General features: G+C 45.0%; 2 protein-coding genes across 3 annotated transcripts in view; both read right to left on the bottom strand.

Annotated features, from left to right (window-relative positions):
- Positions 1-15,409, bottom strand: part of LOC133041636 (UDP-glucuronosyltransferase 1A1-like) — a 146,661-nt gene extending 131,252 nt beyond the window's left edge. Inside the window, exon 1 of the mRNA XM_061122516.1 lies at positions 14,466-15,409. Coding sequence (XP_060978499.1) covers positions 14,466-15,326 — 861 coding nt within the window. The 5' untranslated portion in view covers positions 15,327-15,409. The remainder of the gene's footprint in view (positions 1-14,465) is intronic.
- On the bottom strand, positions 1,424-12,160 carry LOC133041639 (UDP-glucuronosyltransferase 1-6-like). Of its 2 annotated transcripts, XM_061122521.1 has the most exons (5): positions 8,933-12,160; positions 2,803-3,655; positions 2,519-2,723; positions 1,966-2,064; positions 1,424-1,854 (listed from the first exon to the last, which is right to left on the bottom strand). In XM_061122521.1, exons 1-3 carry the CDS (start codon positions 8,941-8,943, stop codon positions 2,697-2,699), a joined length of 891 nt encoding a protein of 296 aa, XP_060978504.1. In that variant the 5' UTR covers positions 8,944-12,160; the 3' UTR covers positions 1,424-1,854; positions 1,966-2,064; positions 2,519-2,696. The 2 variants fall into 2 exon arrangements, with proteins under 2 accessions (XP_060978504.1, XP_060978505.1); XM_061122522.1 differs by lacking the exon at positions 2,519-2,723 and having other exon boundaries at positions 8,933-12,159.
- Positions 15,410-23,471: the final 8,062 nt, after the last annotated feature.

Here is a 23,471-nt window from a genome sequence, read left to right as displayed (position 1 = left end):
TGCACAATTACACTCATCTCACATGCTAGTAAAGTAATGCTCAAAATTCTCCAAGTTAGGCTTCAACAGCACACTAACCGAGAACTTCCAGATGTTCAAGCTGGATTTCGAAAAGACAGAGGAACCAGAGATTAAATTGCCAACATCCACTGGATCATCGAAAAAGTAAGAGAGCTCCAGAAAAACATCTACTTCTGCTTTATTGACTATGCCAAAGCCTTTGACTGTGTGGACCACCACAAACTGTGGAAAATTCTGAAAGGGATGGGAATACCAGACCATCTGACCTGCCTCCTGAGACACCTGTATGCAGATCAGGAAGCAACAGTTAGAACTGGACATGGAATAACAGACTGGTTCCAAATAGGAAAAGGAGTACGTCAAGGCTGTATATTGTCACCCTGCTCATTTAACTTATGTGCAGAGTACATCATGAGAAATGCTGGGCTGGATGAAGCACAAGCTGAAATCAAGATTGCTGGGGAAAATATCAATAACCTCAGATATGCAGATGACACCACCCTTATGGCAGAAAGCAAAGAAGAACTAAAGAGCCTCTTGATGAAAGTGAAAGAGGAGAGTGAAAAAGTTGGCTTAAAGCTCAATATTCAGAAAACTAAGATCATGGCATTTGGTTCCATCACTTCATGGCAAATAGATGGGAAAACAGTGACAGGCATTTTTGGGGGGTGCTCCAAAATCATTGCACATGGTGACTGCAGCCATGAAATGAAAAGACGCTTGCTCCTCGGAAGAAAAGTTATGACCAACCTAGACAGTTTATTAAAAATCAGAGACATTACTTTGCCAACAAAGGTCCATCTAGTCAAAACTATGGTTTTTCCAGTAGTCATATATGGATGTGAGAGTTGGACTATAAAGAAAGCTAAGCACCGAAGCATTGATGCTTTTGAATTGTGATGTTGGAGAAGACTCTTGAGAGTCTCTTGGACAACAAGGAGATCCAACCAGTCCATCCTAAAGGAAATCAGTCCTGAATATTCATTGGAAGGTGAATGAATGAATGATTCATTCATGGAAGGTGAATGAATGGATTCATTCATGGAAGGTGAATGAATGGATTCATTCATGGAAGGTGAATGAATCAACTTCACTGATGCTGAAGCGGAAACTCCAATACTCTGGCCACCTGATTAGAGAACTGACTCATTGGAAAAGACCCTGATGCTAGGAAAGATTGAAGGCAGGAGGAGAAGGGGCCAGCAGAGGATGAGATGGTTGGATGGCATCACCCACTCAATGGACATGAGTTGAGTAAACTCCAGGAGTTGGGAATGGACAGGGAGACCTGGAGTGCTGCAATCCATGGTGTCACAAAGAGTCGGAGATGACTGAGAGACTGAACTGAGCTGAACTGAACTGAACCTCCAGCAATTTACAAATGTAAGTTGATAATTATGTATTGTAGTACAGAATGTTCTTTATTATGAAATGGGATTGCAATTCACACATAAATGTAAGTCAAGCACCAGGTAAAGATTCACGGGGCTCAGAAAGTACACCCACTACAGTCTGGCTTTTCAATATAACTGAATACAACTCTTTTTTTTTTTTTTTGCAAAAATAAAATGATAGGTAACAAAAACACTGTTTTCTTCCCTTCTTATGCCAAATGTTTCTTAGTACATTTTTGCTTATTAATGTCTTAATTAAAATTTCCCAGAACCCCGAATTTCTAGTTCATGCTCTGTGCTTCCTGAAACCAGTCTAGTTAAGCTCATCAGCCCCTGGCCCTGCTCCCATAGCTGCTGCCAACTGTCCAGCATATTAAAGTAATCAGCAGATGTTCAAGAAGGGTGGTGAGGCCTTTGGGATTTATTTCAGGGTTTCTTTCTGACAAAAAAAAAATTCATTTTAAAAGAGAATTCCGGTGTGAACAAGTGATCAGAAGTCTTTCCACGTTGTAAATATTAAAGCAAAACCAAACGATCTCACGAAACTCACAAGTTTTTCTTTTCCAAAGTAGCTCTGGGCTCTCTTTCTGCACACGTCAAGAGGGCACCTAGGGACACTTGCCATAGGTCAGAGGTCAACACACCTTTTCTGTAAAGAGTCAAATAGTAAATATGTAGGCTCAGCACACCCCACACATTGCTGTCACACACTCTTTGTTGAGGTTTATAACATCCTTTCAAAAAAAAAAAATGTAAAACCATTCTTAGCTCTGGGCAGATTCTGTCCACTAGCTATCCTGTGTTGACTCCTGGTTTAGGGTCCAGGGAAAAGGCAGTGCCCAGAGATGGGAGAATGTACTTTTTTTTTTTTTCACTTTTTATTTTATATTGCAGTATAGCTGATTAACAAAGTTGTGGTAGTTTCAGGTGGACAGCAAAGGGACTCAGCCACAGGGAGAAGGTATTCTGACCTGGGCCAGCATGGACAGAGGAGCCTGGCAGGTTGCAGACCACGGGGTGGCAAAGAGTCAGACACAACTTATCAACTAAACAACAGCAACAAATAAGCCTCTTAGCTCTGTGTCCTCCTGGTCCAGCCTCACCTGTTTCCTCAACAGACAAGCAGAGGGTTTACACTGGAAACTTCTCAGGCTCATTTGAGGATTCTGTGCGTGCCCCCAGACAACCTCGCTCAAGATATCTCTCGCTGTTGCCACGCACCACCTCTGTGTTCCTTCCAGGCCATAGCATCATCCAAAACCTCAGCCTGTCCTCTCCTCCTCAGGCAGCTCTCCCCAGAGCCACATGCTCAAGGGAAGACAGAACACATCAGAACCACATCTGCCCGGAAGACACGCTGCCACCCGAAAGAAAGCCAGCCACTCACCTGAGACAGGGCGCCCTGTTTCTTGCAGCTGGACCCTCCGATGAGGACCGTGTTGGGCATGACTGGTCTGGGATACTCGAACACAAAGTCGTATCTTAACAGCCAAATGGAGGCCTTCCGATACAAGGCCGGCAAGTGCACCTGTCTCCCAAGGACCTCCCCCGCCAGGTCTTCATACTTGGAATACAGCAAGTAGAGCAGAATGTTCTCCAGGTAGTTCGCCAGGAAGTTGCCCACCCTTTGGAGGAAGGTCATCCGGTCCGAGAACTGAGTGTAGTACCTGGGGACGTAGGACAAGGGGCTCGGGGTCCTGGTGAACGTGTTCTCCAGGGCGCAGGGGAAGCCCCTGAAGAGGTACACGGAGGGCAGGTTCAGGTACTCGGCCAGGATCACCCCGCAAGGTAAGGCCGGGTCTGTGAACAGGGCGTCGAACTTGGTCTCCCGGAGGAACCGCAGGGTGTCCGAGTGCCTCAGGAGACTCTGACAGTTGGTAAAGTACATATTGATGACAATCATGTTGTTCCTATACTCCACCACGGGGGCAGTCACCAGCCAGCGTGGAGAAAAGTGGTGTTTCCCGAAGGAGCGGTAACGGGCTTCCATCTCTTCCTGGTCGTAGGGCACTGGGTGGATTTTCCTTGTGTAGTACCTGGACTCTTGGAGGAGCAGATTGACCTCGGGCACCACCACCATGATCTCATGCCCTTTTTCACTGAGACGCTCCACGATGTCCCTCATGCTGAGCCAGTGGCTTCCATCCTGAGGGACCACCAGCAGCCTGTCCCCCAGGGCCAAGCCCCAAAATGCCAAGAAGAAAACCGCCACAGAAACTTTCCGAAGAAGGCACGCCATGCTGGAGGGTGGGCAGGTATCAACAAGAACAATTTACAGGCTTGAAACTGCCAAGCTCTGGGAGAATTTTTTTTTTTTTTTCCCTCAACAAATCCCTGCCCTTCACAGACCCAGCCTACCTCTCCTTGCCCTGAACTGCCCTGTTACATGAAGGAATCTAAATTAATATTTAACCATTTTCAAGCACATGGCTAACTTGCAATGACCAGGCCCCTTACCAGCGTTCACCTGAGCCTCTCTATTTATTTTTATTTTTCTCTGCATCCCCAACAATGGGTCTGTCCCTCTCCCACTGGGGGGCAACTTGGAGGGTCCCAGGGTCTGGCTTCAGCCCTTCATCCTGAGCAGCCCCCACCCCAGATTCTGCATCATCCGTGACCATGTCCATGGACAAATATCTATCAGGGCTTCCCCAGTGGTCAACTTTTCTCATTCCGAAATGCAGCGTGAACAGATGCCAAGTTCAGGGTTGGAAACGACACAGCAGAACTGGTCACTCCAAATCCTGGTTACCTGGATACCATAGTGATGACTGGATTCAAGGGGGGACGCAGAAAGCTGCCCTGGCACAGAGGAGTCTGACCTACCTCCCACCCCACTTCTCCTGGTCTCACCACTGTGCCTGGGGGCCCTCTGTTATACCAGAAGACAAAAAGAATCCCAACAGGGGGCTTCCCTGCTGGCTCCGTAGTCAAGCGTCCATCTGCCAGTGCAGGAGACCGGGGTTTGATCCCTGGCCCGGGAAGGTCCCACGTCCCACAACTCTGAAGCCTTCATGTCCTACAGCCCACACTCTGCAACAAGAGAAACCTCCGCGATGAGAAGCTGGCGGAACACAAGAGAGGAGCCCCCACTTGCCACAACTAGAGATAAAAAGGCCCGCAGCAATGAAGACAGCAGCACAGCCAAAAGTAAATAAATAAAATTATTTTAAAAAATAATCCTAACAGATATGTGCTCAAAGACCACGACGCCCACTCTGACTGTGGTTAAGAACAGAAATTCTGAAGTCTGCCGCCTCCCCCTCCCCACACTGCCCCCTCCAGCAGCACAACCCACTTCTCTGCACCTGAATTACTGCGTCTGCCACAGAGGCTAATCTAGTATTAGCGAGTTAATCCACTAATCCGAGAATGTGGGCACCAGGGCAGGTCCCTCAGAGGGACTTCCTCTGGCTCTGATCAGGCAGCCAGGTTCTGTGTGGATGAACCGAGAAGCCTTCTGCTGGGCAAAAGCAAATCCTCAAATTGTCTCAAAGGGGGACTTCCCTAGTGGTCTAGGGGTTGGGAGTCTGCCTGGCAATGCAGGGATCCACAGCCTGAGCCCTGGTTGGGGAACAAGGATTCCAGATAACTTTGTTAATATTGTTTCTCAGTCACTAAGTTTTGTCCTACTCTTTGCGACTTCACAGACTGTAGCACATCAGGCTCCTCTGTCCTCTACTATCTCCCGGAGTTTGCTCAAATTCATGTCCATTGAGTTGGTGATGCCATCCAACCATCTCATCCTCTGCTGCCCCCTTCTCCTCTTGCCTTCAATCTTTCCCTGCATCAGGGTCTTTGCCAATGAGTTGGCTCTTTCCATCAGGGGGCCAAAATATTGGAGCTTCAGCTTCAGCATCAGTCCTTCCAGTGAATATTCAGGACTGATTTCCTTTAAGATTGACTGGTTTGATCTCCTTGCAGTCCAAGTCTTATCCAGCACCACAATTCAAAAACATCAATTCTTTGGCGCTCAGCCTTCTTTATGGCCCAACTCTCACATCTGTACATGACTACTAGAAAAACCACAGCTTTGACTAGACGGATCTTTGTCAGCAAAGTGATACCTTTGCTTTTTAATACACTGTCTAGGTTTGTCCAGATGGCATGCCATGGAGCAACTGGGCCTGTCTGCCACTACTAGAGAGTGTGTGCAACAAAGATCCTGCATTCTGTAATTAAGACCCAAGGCAGCCTAATAATTAACTAATTTTAAGATAAAATCTCAAGGAGTGAAAGTTCCAAGTCGTGCACTGCAAATGGAAAGAGGATAGGAGGAATAAAAGAGGCAAGAGAGAAAGTGGGAAAATGTAGAAATATAAAACAAAGGGAAAGTAGCAGGTGACAGGGATTTGATGGTGACTCAACCAGCCAGCATTTGAAACAAAGCTGTGTCTCTAGCGTTGGATCCCAGACACCACAGAACACTTCTTGGCTTAGAAAACAATTTCCCATTGGCTTAGGGAATTTCCCACTAATGAGGGCCCCTGAAGCAAAGACTGCACGGCAGGTGGCCTAAACTGCAGAAATGTATTACCAGGGTTCTGGAGACTGAATGCCTGAGATCAGGGCATGGGCCAGGTGGATTTCTTCTGGAGGCTTTCAGGAATGGTCTGCTCCAGGTTCCCTTCTAGCCTCTGATGATTTACCCTTTTTATAAGGACGTTGTTGTTATTGTCGTCATTTAGTTGCTAAGCTCTATCTGAATCTTTTGTGACCTCATGGGCTGTATGTAGCTCACCAGGCTGCTCTGTCCATGGGATTTCCCAGGCAAGAACACAGGAGTGGGGTGCCATTTCCTTCTCCAGGGGATCCTCCTGACCCAGGAGTCGAAAACACATCTCCTGCATTGGCAGGCAGATTCTTTACCACTGTGCCACCTGGGAAGCCCCGTGGGGGTAACGTCTACCCAAGTGATCTGTTAGATAGTATTACCAACTCAATAACATGAATCTGAGCAAACTCCGGGAGTCAGTGAGGACAGAGCAGCCTGTCTTGCCACAGTCCATGGGGTCAGAAAGAGTTGGAAAAGACTTGGTGACTGAACAACACCAACAAAATGATTTGTTTTAGAAATTAAAATCACTTTAAAAAATGCCTCCTCATTAACTGATTTAAGATAATAAGTCCATTCTGGGTTAGGATAAATAGCATATTAAAGAAAAATACCTGCATTTCCCAAAACAAACAAACAAGAAAAGAGAAGAGTGACACTGTTTTACTTTTTTTTTTTTTTTGCAAGTGACAGCTTATAGATTTAAACGATTACAGATTATACTGTCACTGACCAGCTTCCTCTCCCAAAAGAGTCGGTGTTCTTTTGGTGTTCTACTGCATGTGCTCACGTCCCCACGGGAGCTAGCACACGGTGAGTGCCCTGGAGTATGAGTCAGAAAGCCGGGACTGACTTCCAGCTCTGCCACGCATCAGTCCAGGGTGTGACCTGGCTCTTGATTTTCATGTTAGCACTGCCTGATTTACTGCTGAGTAGAGGGAGTCCAAAGATGACGGGTGTGGGAGGTAGGCTTTCCAAGTGAGAGGTGGTTCCTAACAGAACTCAAACAGACTCGCCCAGGACTACTCACGCACAGCTGAACTGGCACGCAAGGGCCCGTCCTAACCTAGCCTCGTGGGCTCAGGAAGCACGTTGGGACTCAGGAAAAGAGAAGAAGCCCCAAGAAATGGCATGGAAGGGGTGGTGCAAGCACAACCTGGTCCCAGGAACCCAGCCAAATCGCAAATTCATTGCAACATCCCAGGGAGAAAAGTGCCAGCAGGGTTTCCCACTCACAGTGATCAGAGCCAGGAAAGGAGAGCAGCCTAGTGTGTGTCCGTCAAGGTGGCACAGAGACCCTGATGGTCTCAAGGGGAGCAGAGTGAGTCAGAGTCCACCCTCCAAGGCAGGTGGGACTGCCGCAGTTTCTTTGCAAGAACAGCGCTTCTAGAGGAAGACTGAAGGAAGTGTGTGGAGGTGGACGCAGCAAGATGCCCTGCAAACCTCAGGCTCCTCAGCCCAGGCCCCATCCAGCGGAGGACCACCCTGGGCGCTTCCTGGCAGAACTCTGCTCTGGTCTCTGAGTTGCTGGACAGGAGGCTTAGCTATGGGGCCTGTTCTTATTCCCAGCAGGCCCAAAGGGTCATACAAGGAGACAGGAGATGAAAGAAAGAAACTAACACCACTTTGTAAAATGTCACCAGAGAGATAACCTTGCAAACTAAGAAGGGAGTGTGTAGAAGACTGCTTCTATTAATAAGAATGATGTGTGTGTATGCATGTGCATGTGTAAGAATAAGACAGCAGGAAGAAGAATCTAGAGTGTCTGCCAGTCACAGCAAGGGAGAGGGGAGATCCTAAGGGTGTGCCACCCTGGAGGGCCAGGCCTGATCTAGGTAGTGCTGTGAGACCCCCTGTGTCCTGGGGCATCACTGAGTGTCAAGGTGGAAAGCCAACCTTTTCTCGGGGTCTCCTGAAGACCCAACCACTGAGTTTAGGGCGTGTATCCATGGTGGGCTACAGTCCATGGGGTGGCAAAGATCAGACACAACTGAGCAAGTAAGCACAGCATCCACAGGGAGAAGAGGGCAGATCCTGGGATGGAAGCTGAGATGCCCCTAAAATTAAATGGAGGACCCCTGGCATTTTGAGTAGAGGGAAGGTGAAAAGGTCTCTGTGTAAGTGGAGGGGGTGATGTCATGATAAAAAGAAGATGATTAGAAAGGTTGACCCTTGAATTACCTGCAGCTCATGATAAAGAGGGGTTGGATCTATAAGATTTAAAAGGTCCTGCAAAGTGTTTGAGGCCTGAAAAAAGACTTTTACTAAATCCAGAATCTAAAAAGAGCAAAATCAAATTAATAAAAAGCTATACAAATATAACCTCAGGTCGGTTGGTGCACTGTGTTTCAGCTCATCAAGTGACAGTGACAGAATATGTGATGTGGCCTAGGGGGGCAATTTAATCCATTTGCTAGGCTGTGGGGTGGGGACCCCTGAAGTCAGAGTGCTCTGGGCCCAGGTCTTGGCACAGGTCCCAAAGGGTCAAGTCTGAATCACGCATGGATAGGCCAGTCCTGACAAATACGGTTTGCTCAGCCTGACGTCTCTGGCGGGCACACATCCTACCATAGGGACCTTGTCTGTGACTTCCGAGGTGGGGTGGGGGGAGTGTGTGTGGCATCATTGTGGGTGGGGGCCCCAGGAGCCAGCAGTAAAGAGGGGAGGGGCACAGGTCACTCAGCAGCCATGACAGAGGACTACTCAGAAGAGACAGAAAATTGGACTTCCACTTCCTGCATTTGCTAGACTGAGACCAGAGACATGGGTGAAGGGGGAAGAAAGTGCCTGGGTTTCAGTGTGAAATGCCTCGTGATGTCTGGGTTTGGGCTGCACTGCTTGGCACAGTCTCTCCCCACCTCTTCCTAAGGTCACTCACCTGGCAAGACACCCCAGTGTCCGTTCTCTGTGTACCCTCTGCTCGTCACGTGCTTTTTACCATTTGTAACTGATCAATCAATACCTGCTCCCCATTGGACGGCAACTTCCATCAGGCAGTCATGTTCATTTGTAGGTGCCACGTCCCCAGTTCTTAACCAGGCACATAGAAGACTCTCAATAGATATCTGTTCAATGAAGGATCTTTTATGATAACAAAAGAAGTGTCAACTGCATGTTATTCTGTAGTATCAAAAAAGCAACAAATGTCATGTCCACTGCGAGATTAGAGAGCCATGAGATAGACATCAAGCCCACCCTGGGAAAATTTCACTGCATATAACTTCCCCAAAGGTCACAGGCAGGGCACTTCCCAAGAGTCTCCAGTCTGCACAAGGAGACAGTCAAGGGCAAGGTTAGGCCCTTGGCCCCTAAAAGTGCAATGTCTGGGCTCATTGTACATGAATGTTTAGAGCAGCATTAGTCATAAGAGCCAAAAAAAAGTGAAAACAACCCAAATGTTCATCAACTAATGAACAGATGAATAGGTATGTATGCCCATACGATGGAATATTATTCAGCCATAAAAAGAAATGAAATAGCAATACATTCCTACAAAGCAAATAAACCTTGAAAAGTAGCTGAAAGAAGCCAGTCACAAAGCACCTATACTGAATGATTCCATTCTTGTGAAATATCCATAACAGGCAAATCCATAGAGACAAAAAGTAGATTAGTGATTGCCAGGCCCTGGGGAAGAGGGGGATGGATTGCCAAGGGCTATGAGATGTCCTTTTGAAGTGAGGAAGTAATCTGGAATTAGAGAATGATGATGATTACTTACACCTTCCAGTATACCAAAGACCATTGACTGGATATTTTAAAAGGGTGAACTTTATGATATGTAAAGTGTATCTTAATTAAAAAAAAAAAAAAAGGATGTTTGAGTTGGAATCCTGCTTTCTCCCACCCACTAGAAGTGTGACCACAGGCAACTCACTCAACCTCTCTGTGCCTCTGTTTCAGTATCTGCAAAACGGGCTAGTAACAATGCCAATCTATGTTGGCTTTCATTGTATTTAATTTCTAAACTCTCCCTAAGGGTACTCTATCCATCTGAGGGTTAAATAATTCATAGGAGGTTTCCAACAAGAGGAGAACACTGGCGTCTGATCATGTTTTAAAAATTGTGATGGTTGGAAATCATTGTCCTGGGAAATACCTAGCATCACCCAGTTTTGGGGTTATAGCTGTCACCAATTCTTTGATGCACGCTAGGTACTCTACATGCATTATCATATTTGATCTGGAAGAGAGTTCTGTGTGCTGTGTGTGCATGCTAAGTCAGTTCCGTTGTATCTGACTCTTTGTGACCCCATGCACTATAGCCCACAGGCTCCTCTGTCCATGGGATTCCCCAGGCAGGAGTACTGGAGTGGGTTGCCATTTCCTCCTCCAGGGGATCTTCCCAACCCACACGGGATCGAACCCATATCTCTTACGTCTCCTGCATTGGCACGAGGGTTCTTTATTGTTAGCACCACCTGGGAACCCCAACTTACTGAACAGATGCAATACATACTCAGCAGCAGCTCTCCATTACCCAGAGGGCAGGGAAGAACACTGGTTTATAGCTACAGAGAAGATGGTAGTGAGAGAGGGCTGGGGGAACCTGGGCTCTCCGACCACATCCTCTGCGTTCCCAGCTCTTTCTATGTGCCTCTGGGCAAAACTTCACTGCCTCTCTTCAGTACTGAAAGCGCCATGTCTTGAGTCAGACATTGGGATGCCCTTTCTTGTTGCCCTCTGTGTGGCAGGATTTATGATGAGAAAGTGATATAGGAAAACATGGGTGGCAAGGAGGTAGAGAAGACAGATGTAATAGAGATAGGAAGTAACAGGGGAGATGCAGGGAAGAGGGAGGCAGGAGACAGTAAAGGAGCAAGTGTTTCGGGGAAGAAGTCAGCTCTGACTGCATGTTGTAACTGTTTCTTGGACTTGCTTTTCATTGCTTTTGTTATTATAATCATACTTCACAGCTTCCTTCAGAGAATCCTGCCCCTCTGCCTGACGGTCAAGCTAAAGTGCCTTTGTTCAGAGCCCTGTCCACCTGTGGATGGCAGGAAGGGGAAAATGAACACATCCCCTGCCTGAGGCTTGCCATTCTAAGAGATGTTTCCAAGATTAATGGCCTTTTTGCTTTGCTTCCTCACCTTCCCCCCGTCTCTGATCTGTAAGAGAAACTAGCATCCTGACCCTGATAAGATGGCTATTTTGAGGTGCTAGTCTGCCATCTTCTCAGCCAGCTGGCTTTCCAGATAAAGTCTCTTCCTTGCCTCAACACCTCATCTCTCGGATTCATTGGCTATCGTGCAGTGAGCAGGGTGAGCTAGGACTCGAGTAACAGAAGTATCCAGACGGATCGTGAGTGACATCTTGAGTCACCCCTACAAATCTATCAGCTGACCTCAACTGAGGTTCTCACGCTCCTGAAGATCTGCACTGAGTCCAACAACCACTCAGCCTTCTGCTGAGAGCCCCTGGCCCTTCCCAAGCAGAGTGCTGCCTCCCGACTCCTGTTTGCAGCTTCTGGACTTGCCTTAAGTCTTCAGGATATTCATTTATTTCAGATCGGGCATAGGATTCAGTTCCTTGGTGCCACTCACCCCACCGGAGCAACTCTAAATGCCAGGCTGTTTCATGTACCAAAACATCTACGAAGGCCAAGTGTCTCTAAGGTAAAGCTTAGCTTGGTTGTGAAAGGGAGAAAGAGGATTCCAGAGAGAGGAACAGCAGGTATGAGGGGCCCAAAGTGGAACAGTGTGAAAGACTGGAAGCAGGCAGTGGGGTTGGAACATAAAAGAAGAGGATGTGGCTGGCTGGGCGGGCAGGACCTAGAAGACAGAGAGCTTTGTCAACTGCACCAAGGATGTCTCGGAGCCGCAATTTGACCCAAAAGATTGGAGGTGGAAACTTGTCCAATTTCATCCCTACTTGTCACCTGGTCTGAGTTCCCTCAGGACCTCGGAAAGTCACAGCAGACACAGGAGAGCATGACTCTGCATTCAGACCAAAGTCAAAATCACTCAAAGTAGAGTAGTCAGACGAAGGCTGCCATCTGCAGTGATGCAATACCAACCACACAGCGCTTCGGATACCGTGTGCTTGTCCAAAGAGGGGAACCTGGGTCAATCAAACCTACACTAACTTCCAGTTCATAGGAACAAGTTAAACACGGCCACAAGAGAGCCTTCAGACAAACTAGAACATGAAACATTCTACAAGACACTGATCCAGTTACTACAACAAGCAGTTGCTAAAAGGGAGGAGACGGTTATAGATAGTTAGAAGAAATGATCCAATGTGGGAAATATGTTTGTATCCTGATTCAAACCAATCCGCTGTTAAAAGACATTTTTTTCCACTTTAAAAAATTCACCATCTTAATCATTTCAAACTGCACGGGAGAAATACAAGATGTCCATAAGTTTTTTCATGAAAATTTGCTTTTGTAGTTATGCTATATCCAAGGATCTTGGTTAAAGGGTCTTCTCTGAGGTCAGAATTCTCTCTGATAATTATGCTTACTTTATATTTGTACTTACAAATATATATGTTTTTAATTTTATATGCACTATATTATATATAATTTATATAAATGTAAATAAATTTACAATATATGAATTTTAAAAACCTATATATTGCCTTTCAGATATATGAAACCTTTCAAATACATGTAATCCCTTAATAGATATGGAAAACCATTTATTTTATAGACGTTGAGTTGGCCAAAAAGTTCATTTTTAGTTTTTTAGAAAAAGACTTTACAGAAAAACCCAAACGAACTTTTAGCCAACCCAGTATAGACATATGTAACCAAACATATAAAGCCATATATGGTTCAACATGTTTTATAGCTCTCTCTCTGTAAGAGGTAGATATAAAATCCGTATGGCTTTACATATCTCTACACCCCTCTGGGTGACCTATGAACCACAATGGACTGGGCATGGTTTCAGGATGGCACAGTACCCCACCCTCAGATAGAGGGTGCAGATGGCGCTGGGTGGTGCCTGGGGTTGCCACAGAAACTGGTCAAAGGGGAGAGGGGGAGAGGCACAGCCTCTCAGAGTCCTGCAGTTTGGGCCCAGAGCTGACCAGAAGGACTCAGGTTATCTCCCTAACGTTTTAAATTTAAATGGATTACTACTCTGAGTAACCTTGCCTTGTACCAGGAGCATCTACTTACTCTAATACATTTCTTATTAACAAGTGATGCAGTGTTGTTTTCAGGGTGAATAGAGCATTATAACATATCTAAAACTCACATTTTCCTGCTAGACTCCCCCCTTCTTACTCACTTGTCTCACCTCTGACTTTATCCTGGGGAGCCCAGCAATCTTGTTCCCCTCTTCAAAAGATACTGAAAAATCTGAGTGGCCTGATTGTGTATGGCCCATGAACTAAGAATGGTTGTTACATTTTTGAAGAGTTATAAGTAATCAAAGGAGGAAGTCCTTGGCGGTCCAGTTGTTAGGACACTGAGTTTTTACTGCCAAGGGCCCTGGTCGGGGAACTAAGATCCCACAAGCTGCCCAGGCAAGAAAACAAACAAAGACTAGCTTACAGAGATAAGAGCAAGAAGTCAGAAATATATGCAGGTAAAGAAATTAAGGATGTTTAATACAGTCTTGCTTATAAAAGAAAAAGTGGGGAAAACCATTAATATCTACCAGTATTGGTTAGCTGAACAAACTATGATGCATTCAAAATAAAGAATTTTATGCGACTACTTAAAAGATTGTGACAGGGACCTCCCTGGTGGTCCCGTGGTTAAGAATCCGCCTTTCAATGCAGGGGATGTGTGTTCTATCCCTGGTTTAGGGACTAAGATCCCACATACAACAGAGGAACTAAGCCAGCATGCCACAACTACTTAGCCTGTGAGCCACAAATAGAGAGCCCTCGAGCGGTAATTCAAGACCCTGCATGACTCAACAAAAATACCGTATGCTGCAGTTAAGACCTGATGCAGCAAAATAATAAATAAATATTTTTAAAAATAAAAAATTTTAAAATAAAAAGAATGACACATTTGCATATATACTGACTGAGAAGATGTACACAATTGGCAAGAGAAAAAAGCAAGGTAAGGAATTATATGTCCTGTCTGATAGTATATTGTGTTTTAATAAATGGCTGTGAGAAGTTACATGAGATACATACACTTATATAAAATAATTTCAGAAAAACTGGAAGAGATGCATACAAAACCTCTAAAAGCATTTTCCTATAGGGGGTAGCATTGGGTCAACAAAAGAGAAGTTTCATTTCTTATTGAAATTTTTTAGCATTTTTTTCAAAAACAGTATTTAAAAATGCAGCCTAGAAATTATAAACAATCACATCAATCGTATACACATACTTAGCAAAGAAGGAGCTTTGTAAAATTTGATAATGCACAATTAGATGAACTGGCACAAAATACTTTGTTCAACCAGAAAGAAATTACAAATGCTAAGGATATAAATGATAAATCACAATTTACTAAGGCATCTTTTTTTTAAAATGTCCAAAGCCACATTAATCTTCAATATGCTAAAGGAGAAGTAACTTACCTCTGACAACGGCTTTTGATTGGACTCCTGACAGTTGATGCCACCGATGAAGACCACGTTGGGCATCACTGGTCTGGGATAGTCCAAAACAAAGTCATTTCGTAACAACCAAATTGATGCTTGACTGAAGAGCTCAGATGTTGTGATAGGCGTCTGGAGAATCTCAGAGGCAATTTCTTCAACATTTTTGTAAAAATAGTGGCAAAATAAACTTTCCTCTAAGTGCCGGATAAGATTCCACACTCTCTGCTCAAAAGTCATGGTATCAGAGAATTCCAAAAAAGCTCTCGGAACATAAGAAAGGGCCAGGGGACTCTGAGTGCCTTCTTCAAAATAATGGCAGAAAACTCCCCTGGTGAAGATCACAGATGGGAGTGAGAGATACTTGGCTATAATCAAACCACACATATCAAAAGGATCTAGAAACACTGCATCAAAAGAACCCTCTTCTAAGTATTTTACTAATTTCTTGTCCTCAAACAAGCTCTTACAGCGTGAAAAAAAGTAATCAAAAACTGTGTTGGCTGAACTTATTAACATAGGAAGTAGACTCTGTGGCCGAACTTTCCACTGAAAATCAGAGAATTTCCTGAATTCAACGTTCAAATCCTCCAGAGTGTAAGCCGTGTGATAAGTCTTTACTATAACATTGGATGAATTGCTCAGGTGCCAACTCACCTCTGGTATGACTAGGACCATCTCATGCCCCCTTTGGGAGAGTTTCTCCACCACTGAACGCATGGTAAACCAGTGGCTCCCATCCATGGGTACCACCAGCAGCTTGCCCGCCCCAGCGAAGCCTGGTGTCAGCAGCAGGCACACACACAGAGGAAAGAAGCCGGTTAACATTGCAGGAGCCATCGGATAACTGCAGCCCAGACCAATCCAGCTGCCTGGATTCTAAGCTCAGGTAACCTGAGCAGTAAAAGCTCAGGAGTAAAAGCCGCCTCAAGAGAGGGCGTGTATTTAGACACTCATTAAAAAAAAAATGACATTCATTGCCAATGATTTACTCAGAAGGAAGATAATGAGTGAGGAGCATTTGCTGACACAGGTAGTGGTGTGCTTTCCAGATGAGATAGCTTTTGATCTTTGCCATGGGCAGCAGCGTTGCCCTGCAATTCCCTTTCAGAAACAGAATTCTTAAGCCATGCTTTTGGAATCTGAAGACTCAGAAAGGTAAAAAGGAAAGTAAATTTCAATCAAGTTGGTTTTGCAATTTGTCCCAAAGGAAAATTTGGATTGTTATCTTCAGATTACCAAAGATTCTTTGCCCAGAAAGTGATTGACATCCCAGATTCCAAGGAAAGATCTGAAGCCCCTTGCCACTGACCTCCTCACTGGCAGTGAACTTGAGGTTCACAGGAGTCTCTACTATGACTGGTGTTACTGAAATCAACTTAAAAACACAATTAAATTTATATACACTTATTAGTTCTGGCTAAAATTATGAACACTGACCATACTGCATGTTGATGAACACATGGAAAATCTGGACCTCTCATAGACTGCTGGTGAGACTATACAGAGGTTTGGCAGTTTCTTAAAAAGATAAATATATCGAATGCCATATAACCCAGCAGACAAATATATTGAATGCCATATAACCTATCATTCATAGGTATTTATCCATCAGAAAAGAAGGCATACCATTACCAGTAAAACTGGATGTGCCTCCTGGTGAGCGTTGAGCCAAAAGATACAACCAAGCCAAAATCAGAAGAAAAAAGGATTTATTACTTGCAGCAAGTAATGAGAAAACTGGAGATTTAGCCCAAAACCATGTCTCCCCAACAGCCAAGCTGGGGAAGCTTCAAGCTAAAGGTACATGCATATTCACAAAGGGGCACGAGCAGAGGAGAATTTAGCAAAGAATTGAAGCAAAGGTCAACAGTCTTAGTTGATTGATGTCAGAAGAGGTCAACATGGTCATTCCTTACTCCATGTGGTGGGGACCCTGGCTCCTTCAGAACTCAGAGATAAGTATCAGATTGTTCTGTCTCCCCTTGAGGAGGAGCATGGAGTGTTTTATGGTTAAACTATTACATCTTGGCTGCTTTTCCTTTGCGCCTTCATCCCTTCACTTCCCTTAACTCATTATTGATCAGGGCATTTTTTCAGAAACTAATGCCTGTGGCCAGTGATTTGTTATGTAGCTGACATTGATACATCTCTGGTCATTAGTGTTCCATAACAGAAAACAAAATTCTCCAAGCCAGGCTTCAGCAATACATGAACCATAAAATTCCAGATGTTCAAACTGGTTTTAGAAAAGGCAGAGGAACCAGAGATCAAATTGCCAACATCTGTTGGATCACTGAAAAAGCAAGAGAGTTCCAGAAAAACATCTATTTCTGCTTTATTGACTATGCCAAAGCCTTTGACTGTGTGGGTCACAACAAACTGTGGAAAATTCTGAAAGAGATGGGAATACCAGACCACCTGACTTGCCTCTTGAGAAATCTGTATGCAGGTCAAGAAGCAACAGTTAGAACTGGACATGGAACAATGGACTGGTTCCAAATAGGGAAAGGAGTATGTCAGGGCTGTATATTGTCACCCTGCTTATATAACTTATATGCAAAGTACATCATGAGAAACGCTGGGCTGGATGAAGCACAAGCTGGAATCCAGATTGCCGGGAGAAATATCAATAACCTCAGATATGCAGATGCCACCACCCTTATGGCAGAAAGTGAAGAAAAACTAAAGAGCCTCTTGATGAAAGTGAAAGAGGAGTGAAAAAGTTGGCTTAAAGCTCAACATTCAGAAAACTAAGATCATGGCATCTGGTCCCATCACTTCATGGGAAATAGATGGGGAAACAGTGGAAACAGTGACAGACTTTATTTTGGGGGGCTCCAAAATCACTGCAGATGGTGATTGCAGCCATGAAATTAAAAGACGCTTACTCCTTAGAAGAAAAGTTATGACCAACCTAGACAGCATATTAAAAATCAGAGACATTACTTTGCCAACAAAGGTCCGTCTAGTCAAGGCTATGGTTTTTCCAGTGGTCATGTATGGATGTGAGAGTTGGACTATAAAGAAAGCTAAGCGCTGAAGAATTGATGCTTTTGAACTGTGGTGTTGGAGAAGACTCTTGAGAGTCCCTTGGACTGCGAGGAGATCCAACCAGTCCATCCTAAAGGAGATCAGTCCTGGGTGTTCATTGGAAGGACTGATGTTGAAGCTGAAACTCCAATACTTTGGCCACCTCATGCGAAGAGCTGACTCATTTGAAAAGACCCTGATGCTGGGAAAGATTGAGGGCAGGAGGAGAGGGGACGACAGAGGATGAGATGGTTGGATGGCATCACTGACTCAATGGACATGAGTTTGGGTAAACTCCAGGAGTTGGAGATGGACAGGGATGCCTGGCGTGCTGCGGTTCATGGGGTCACAAAGAGTCGGACATGACTGAGTGACTGAACTGAACTGCACTGAACAGAAAACATATTACTTTGTCTCCTGTTAATCAAGTGTTTATTAATTACTGGGCTATCAATAATCATGCATTTATTAATCAGGGCTTCCCCAATGGCTCAGACAGTAAAGAATCTGCTTGCAGTGTGCGAAACCCAGGTTCGATCCTGGGTTGGGAAGATCCCTGGAGAAGGGAATGGCAACTGTAAGGTAAAGGAACTAGAGAAGGCGAGGTTCGGAAAAAGAACGAGCCCGGCACTTGACAGGAACACATCACCTTTAGTGAGGCGAGAAGGGGCCGCAGTCAGATTAGTGAGCTGCGCGCTAAGTCAAGAGGAGAGCAGATATAGAGAGAAATCATATACATGCGGAGATACATTGTTTTGAGGGGGTCTGTTTTTCCTCATGATTATTTATGATCAGTTAGCTTTCAACAACTGGGGCAAGGAATTCCTGATACTGGCTGGAGACTGGGATAACCTAGGAACTGAAAGTAATCAATCTTAGTGTCTATTCCTTTCTTTGGGGGAGAAAGTTCTTTTTTCTACATAGAATGGTGGGGAGGACCTGGAGGGGAGTTTTAACTCCAGGCTATTTTGAGCCATGTAGCTTTCCTTCATTCCAGACCCTAAGGAATATATAAAAAGAGGAATAGGCATTGTCAATGTTCAGGGTGTCTTCATGCTGGTAAATGAGGGTTGAGGGTTTGTGGTCTGGGAGGAAGGAGGTCTAAGGCCTGTAGTGCTAATTTTCTATCCTAGCTGCCAGGGTCTCAAGGAGAAGAACAATCTTGACTTGATCTTGAGAAATGGCTTGGATTCGGTTCTGGAGGAATCCCTAGAAAAGATTAAACAAACAAGGTCCAAATGTGAATAGGAGGATAATAAATATGAATGGTCCAAGAAGGGGCAAAACCCAAGGCATCCGGTTCCAATCTGTCAACCGTGATTGCCAGGAGTTGCTTAATCTCTGGCCGATTCGAGAGGCTTGATCTGTAAAGTTTTTTGCAGCTTCCTAGACAACACCCAACTGGTTGGCATAGAAGCAGCAGGATTTGTCCAGAAAAGGGCACAAACCTCCCTTTTCTGCAGTTAGTAGATCTAATCCCCTTCTATTTTGTAACACTATGGCCACCAAGGAATTGAGATAATTTTGGATAGTTATTAGACCTTGGGCTATTTCCTGGAGGCTGTCTGATAGGTCTTTAGATAGTGCATGGTAGCTTTGGACAGAGGTGGTTAGGCTGGCAGTTCCTGTTCCAATTCCAGCCGCTATTCCTAGTCCCACTAAGAGAGGAGTGAAACAAATGGCTCGTTTCATTCGCTTGTGAATGAGAGGAATAGGTAGGGGTTGATCATTGGGAGCTATGAAAATGTTTGGACTGGAGTATACCAGGTGCAGGTTCCGGTCCAATTAGTAGGTAAACAGAGGTATGTAAACACCTCACACAAGAAAAACAGGTCAGGTGTCACAATACAACAGCTGAAGTTGATGGCAAAGAAGAGTCAGAGGCGGGGGGGTGGTTGATCACTCATTCAAGAACAGTCAGGGACCCCGCTAAGGTGGCCCCAATGATGGGAGAAGTGGAGAAGTATGCTGAGGGAAACCACCCTGTAAAGGTAAAAGAGTGTCCTGTAGGATCAGAAACATTATATACAGCTTTCCCAGTGGCAAAGAGTAAAATGGAGGTATGGTTACACATGGGTTCAAGGAGTACGCCCACAGGTTGGTTGTATGAACCGTTTTGGGAGTTTCTAAATATGCAAAAAAGAGTTGGTTGTAATAGTGTTACTCTTAGCCATAGTGCCTCCTATTGGAGGTTTTCTGTTGTAGAAGGGAAGGTCAGTGAGTAAAGATTCTAAGAGATTGTCCGAATTCCAGATTTGATCATTAGTGTGAAGATATTTAAGATATGAGATGAATAAAGGCTCCCCACAGTATGAGTGGTGTATGGATATGTTACCAGCAGTCCAGTCGAGGATGGATGTGGGATGGACTGAATCTCCCAGAGATTCCAGATATATCTCCCGACATATCCAGGAGTCTTCAGCCAATTGTGGGTTAGAAGCATTGAGGAAAGTATGGGTTAAATTAAGGGTCCAGAATAGATAGCTAAGGTTAGGGTTTTGAAAGAGTTCTTGGGTCAGAGGAAAGAAAGAAGATAAGAAGATGTTTACCAACATTTAGGGAAGTGACTATAAGATAGACTATTACGGAAAAGAATTGGACTTCGAAAGGGTAAAAGTTATAAAAGGTTCCCTGCAGCCACAGGGTGAAGATGTAATCTTCAACTTGTTTGAATGTGGATCCTTGAGGACTCTCAACACAGATATCTGCCAGGAGTTGTTCCAGAAATAATCATAGCCGTGAAACCAATAGGCTCATCTGTCATCAGTTGGGGCCGGTGGAAGCCATGAGAATTTTAGAGTTGTAGGACATGTGTGAGAAACTTGATAAGGATTAGTTTGGTAAGCATTCTCATCATTGGGCTGCAAAACCTTTTTTAGTCGAGTAATGTGCACCCAGGGGGTGATTTCTTTTAATTTTGCAGCGATAGGGGTCAGCAGAATTACTGTATAGGGTCCTTGCCATTTTGGGGTTAGACCTGAGTGGGACTGAACTGTCATACAGACTTTGTCTCCTATTTGGAGGGATGGGTATGGGAGATTGGGATGTGGTTGAGGGAGTAGGTTTTCCATATGTTGCCAAAGGGCATCTCGTATCTGGGCAAGTAAGGGAAAAGGAAGGTAGGATGACAGTTTGGGGCTGTCATGGGACGGGGGGGAATCCTAAAGGTATTATGGGCTTCCCTTACATGGCCTCGAATGGACTGATTGATATTTAGAGGGTTTTTTGGTAAGGCCCAGACCTTTAAGAGGGCTAAAGGGAGGAGTTTAGTCCAATCTTGATGAAGTTCGATTGTTAATTTGGTCAGAGTTTCTTTTAGGACTCAGCTGGCTCTCTCAACCTTACTGGATGACGGGGGTGGTAAGGAATGTGAAACTTCCAAGGAATTTGAAGGGCTCTTGCAATACTTTGGGTGATTTAGGATGAGAACTCAGGCCCATTGTCAGACTGGAGGGAGAAAGACATTCCAAACCTGGGAGGGATTTCAGCAAGAATAAGGCGAGCCACAGTAGGGGCTCATTTGTTAGTAGTCGGGAAAGCGTCAATCCATCCAGAAAATGTATCTATGAAGACTAGGAGGAATTTAACCCTTTTTACAGGTGGCATGTGGGTGAAAATCTACCTGCCAGTCTTGTGTGGGAAGATGTCCGCGAATTTGGTGGGTGGGGAAAGGAGGTCAGGGGGGAGAATGTTAGAATTAGGGTTTGTCCACTGACAAGTGGTACAAATTTGGGTCAGATTATTTAAATAAGTCACATCGTCCTTAGCCAGCTCAATAAAGTTCTGAAGGAAAGTCTTAAGTACTTTTGCAGAGGGGTGAAAAAGGGAATGTAAATATGAAAGTAATGTGTGGATGTTAGGCTCGTCAATCTGGGTTATAGTAAAGACAGGACTAACAGAGGCGGGCTGCTGCTTTGCTTCATGATCTGCTATATTGTTATAAAAGGAGATAGAGCCATGTCGCTGATGTCCCCCGCAATGTATTACAGCAGCTTGTTTTGGGAGCTGAACCGCATGGAGGAGTTCAGAAATAATGGAAGCATTGAGAATAGGTGTGCCCTTCTGAGTCAGGAATCCCCTCTCCCTCCAGATTATAATGTCATAATGTAATATGTTATAAACATATTTGGAGTCAGTGTAAATGTTTACCTTCTGGTTTTTGGTTAGGGTCAAAGCTTGTGTAAGAGCTATCAGTTCAGCCTGCTGTGAGGATGTGTGAGCTGGGAGTGTGGCTGATTTGATGAGGTGGGGGGGATAACTTTGCTGGGCTGTCTCTGAACTATAGCATATCCAGCCCCAAATGGGGCTTGTTTTTGGGCAGTGCCATCTTATGAACCAGGATGGGACTTTGGGGTCAGTAAGGGGCTGATCGGTTATATGTTCAAAGGGGTTAAGTGTCATATCTAAGGTTTGAACACAGTCATGAGATAGGTGTTCTACTTCTGGATCTTGTGTGGAGAGTAAGCTAGCAGGATTAAGAGGTTTACCAGGCATGAAAGAAAGGGATGGGTCGAGGAGGTGTGTGTGGAGGATCTGTAGTCGAGCAGGGGGCAGAGAAAGGAAAGCCTGATGAGAGAGTAAATCTTTGAAGGAATGAGGAGAACATACATTTAAAGGAGTGTTTTGGGTTAGTTTTGGGGCTTCGGGTATTAAGAAGGTAGTTGCAGCTAAGGCCTGGAGACAAGGTGGCCATCCGAACATCATGAGATCGAGTTGTTTGAATAAGTAAGTTAGAGGTCCCCAAATGTCCCCTCGTTTCTGGCACAGAATCTCTAAGGCGTGTCCTTGTCGAGAATGAACAAAAAGGAAAAAAGGCCGGAGGGTTCCCTGGGAGCCCAGAAAGGACGATGCTCTATGGTGCCCTAGAGTACCGTCTGAGCTCACCTGGGCTACTGGGTCAGGTGAGAACTCGTGGTGGATGGAGGGAGGTCAAATGGCAAAAGGCCTGTGTCCTGGAGTGGGTTGGTCTCACGAAAAAGAGAGTGGAGAGAAAAGAGGAAGAGAGAGAAAGAGAGAGAGGCCAATATTCTTCGGGGTACCTGGAAAACCAGTAAAGTCCTTACACAGACAGGGCTTGGACCGCTCAGGAAGGCGCAGGGCGTCCTCTTGAGGAGGTCTTGAAAGCCCGGGTGGGAAAGTGAGCCCAGCAGGCTTCCACGCTCCGGAGAGTTGGCCGTGAAGAATGAGAATGAGAAGGAACCTCAGCCTCCCAGGTTTTGGCACCAAAAATGTAAAGTAAGGGAAGTAGAGAAGGCAAGGTTTGGAAAAAGAACGAGCCTGGCACTTTACAGGAACACATCATCTTTACTGAGGCAAGAAGGGGCAGCAGTCAGATGAGTGAACTGCTATGCTAAGTCAAGAAGAGAGTAGATATATATAGAAAACAGGTATATGAGGAGACGCATTATTTTGAGGGGGTCTATTTTTCCTCAGACAGTGGAAACAGTGTCAGACTTTATTTTTGGGGGATCCAAAGTCATTGCAGATGGTAACTGCAGCCATGAAATTAAAAGACGCTTAACTCCTTGGAAGGAAAGTTATGACCAACCTAGATAGCATATTAAAAAGCAGAGACATTACTTTGCCAACAAAGGTTCATCTGGTCAAGGCTATGGTTTTTCCAGTGGTCATGTATGGATGTGAGAGTTGGACTGTGAGAAAAGCTGAGCACCGAAAAATTGATGCTTTTGAACTATGGTGTTGGAGAAGACTCTTGAGAGTCCTTTGGACTGCAAAGAGATCCAACCAGTCCATCCTAAAGGAGATAAGTCCTAGGTGTTCATTGGCAGGACTGATGCTGAAGCTGAAACTCCATGGCCACCTCATGCGAAGAGTTGACTCATTGGAAAAGACCCTGATGCTGGGAGGGATTGGGGGCAGGAGGAGAGGGGACGACAGAGGATGAGATGGCTGGATGGCATCACTGACTCAATGGACATGAGTTTGAGTAAA

Source organism: Dama dama, chromosome 20, assembly GCF_033118175.1.
Source record: "Dama dama isolate Ldn47 chromosome 20, ASM3311817v1, whole genome shotgun sequence".
Classification (NCBI taxonomy): Eukaryota; Metazoa; Chordata; class Mammalia; order Artiodactyla; family Cervidae; genus Dama; species Dama dama.
Note: the sequence above shows the minus strand (reverse complement) of the source record. Positions and strands in the feature narration are given on the sequence as shown.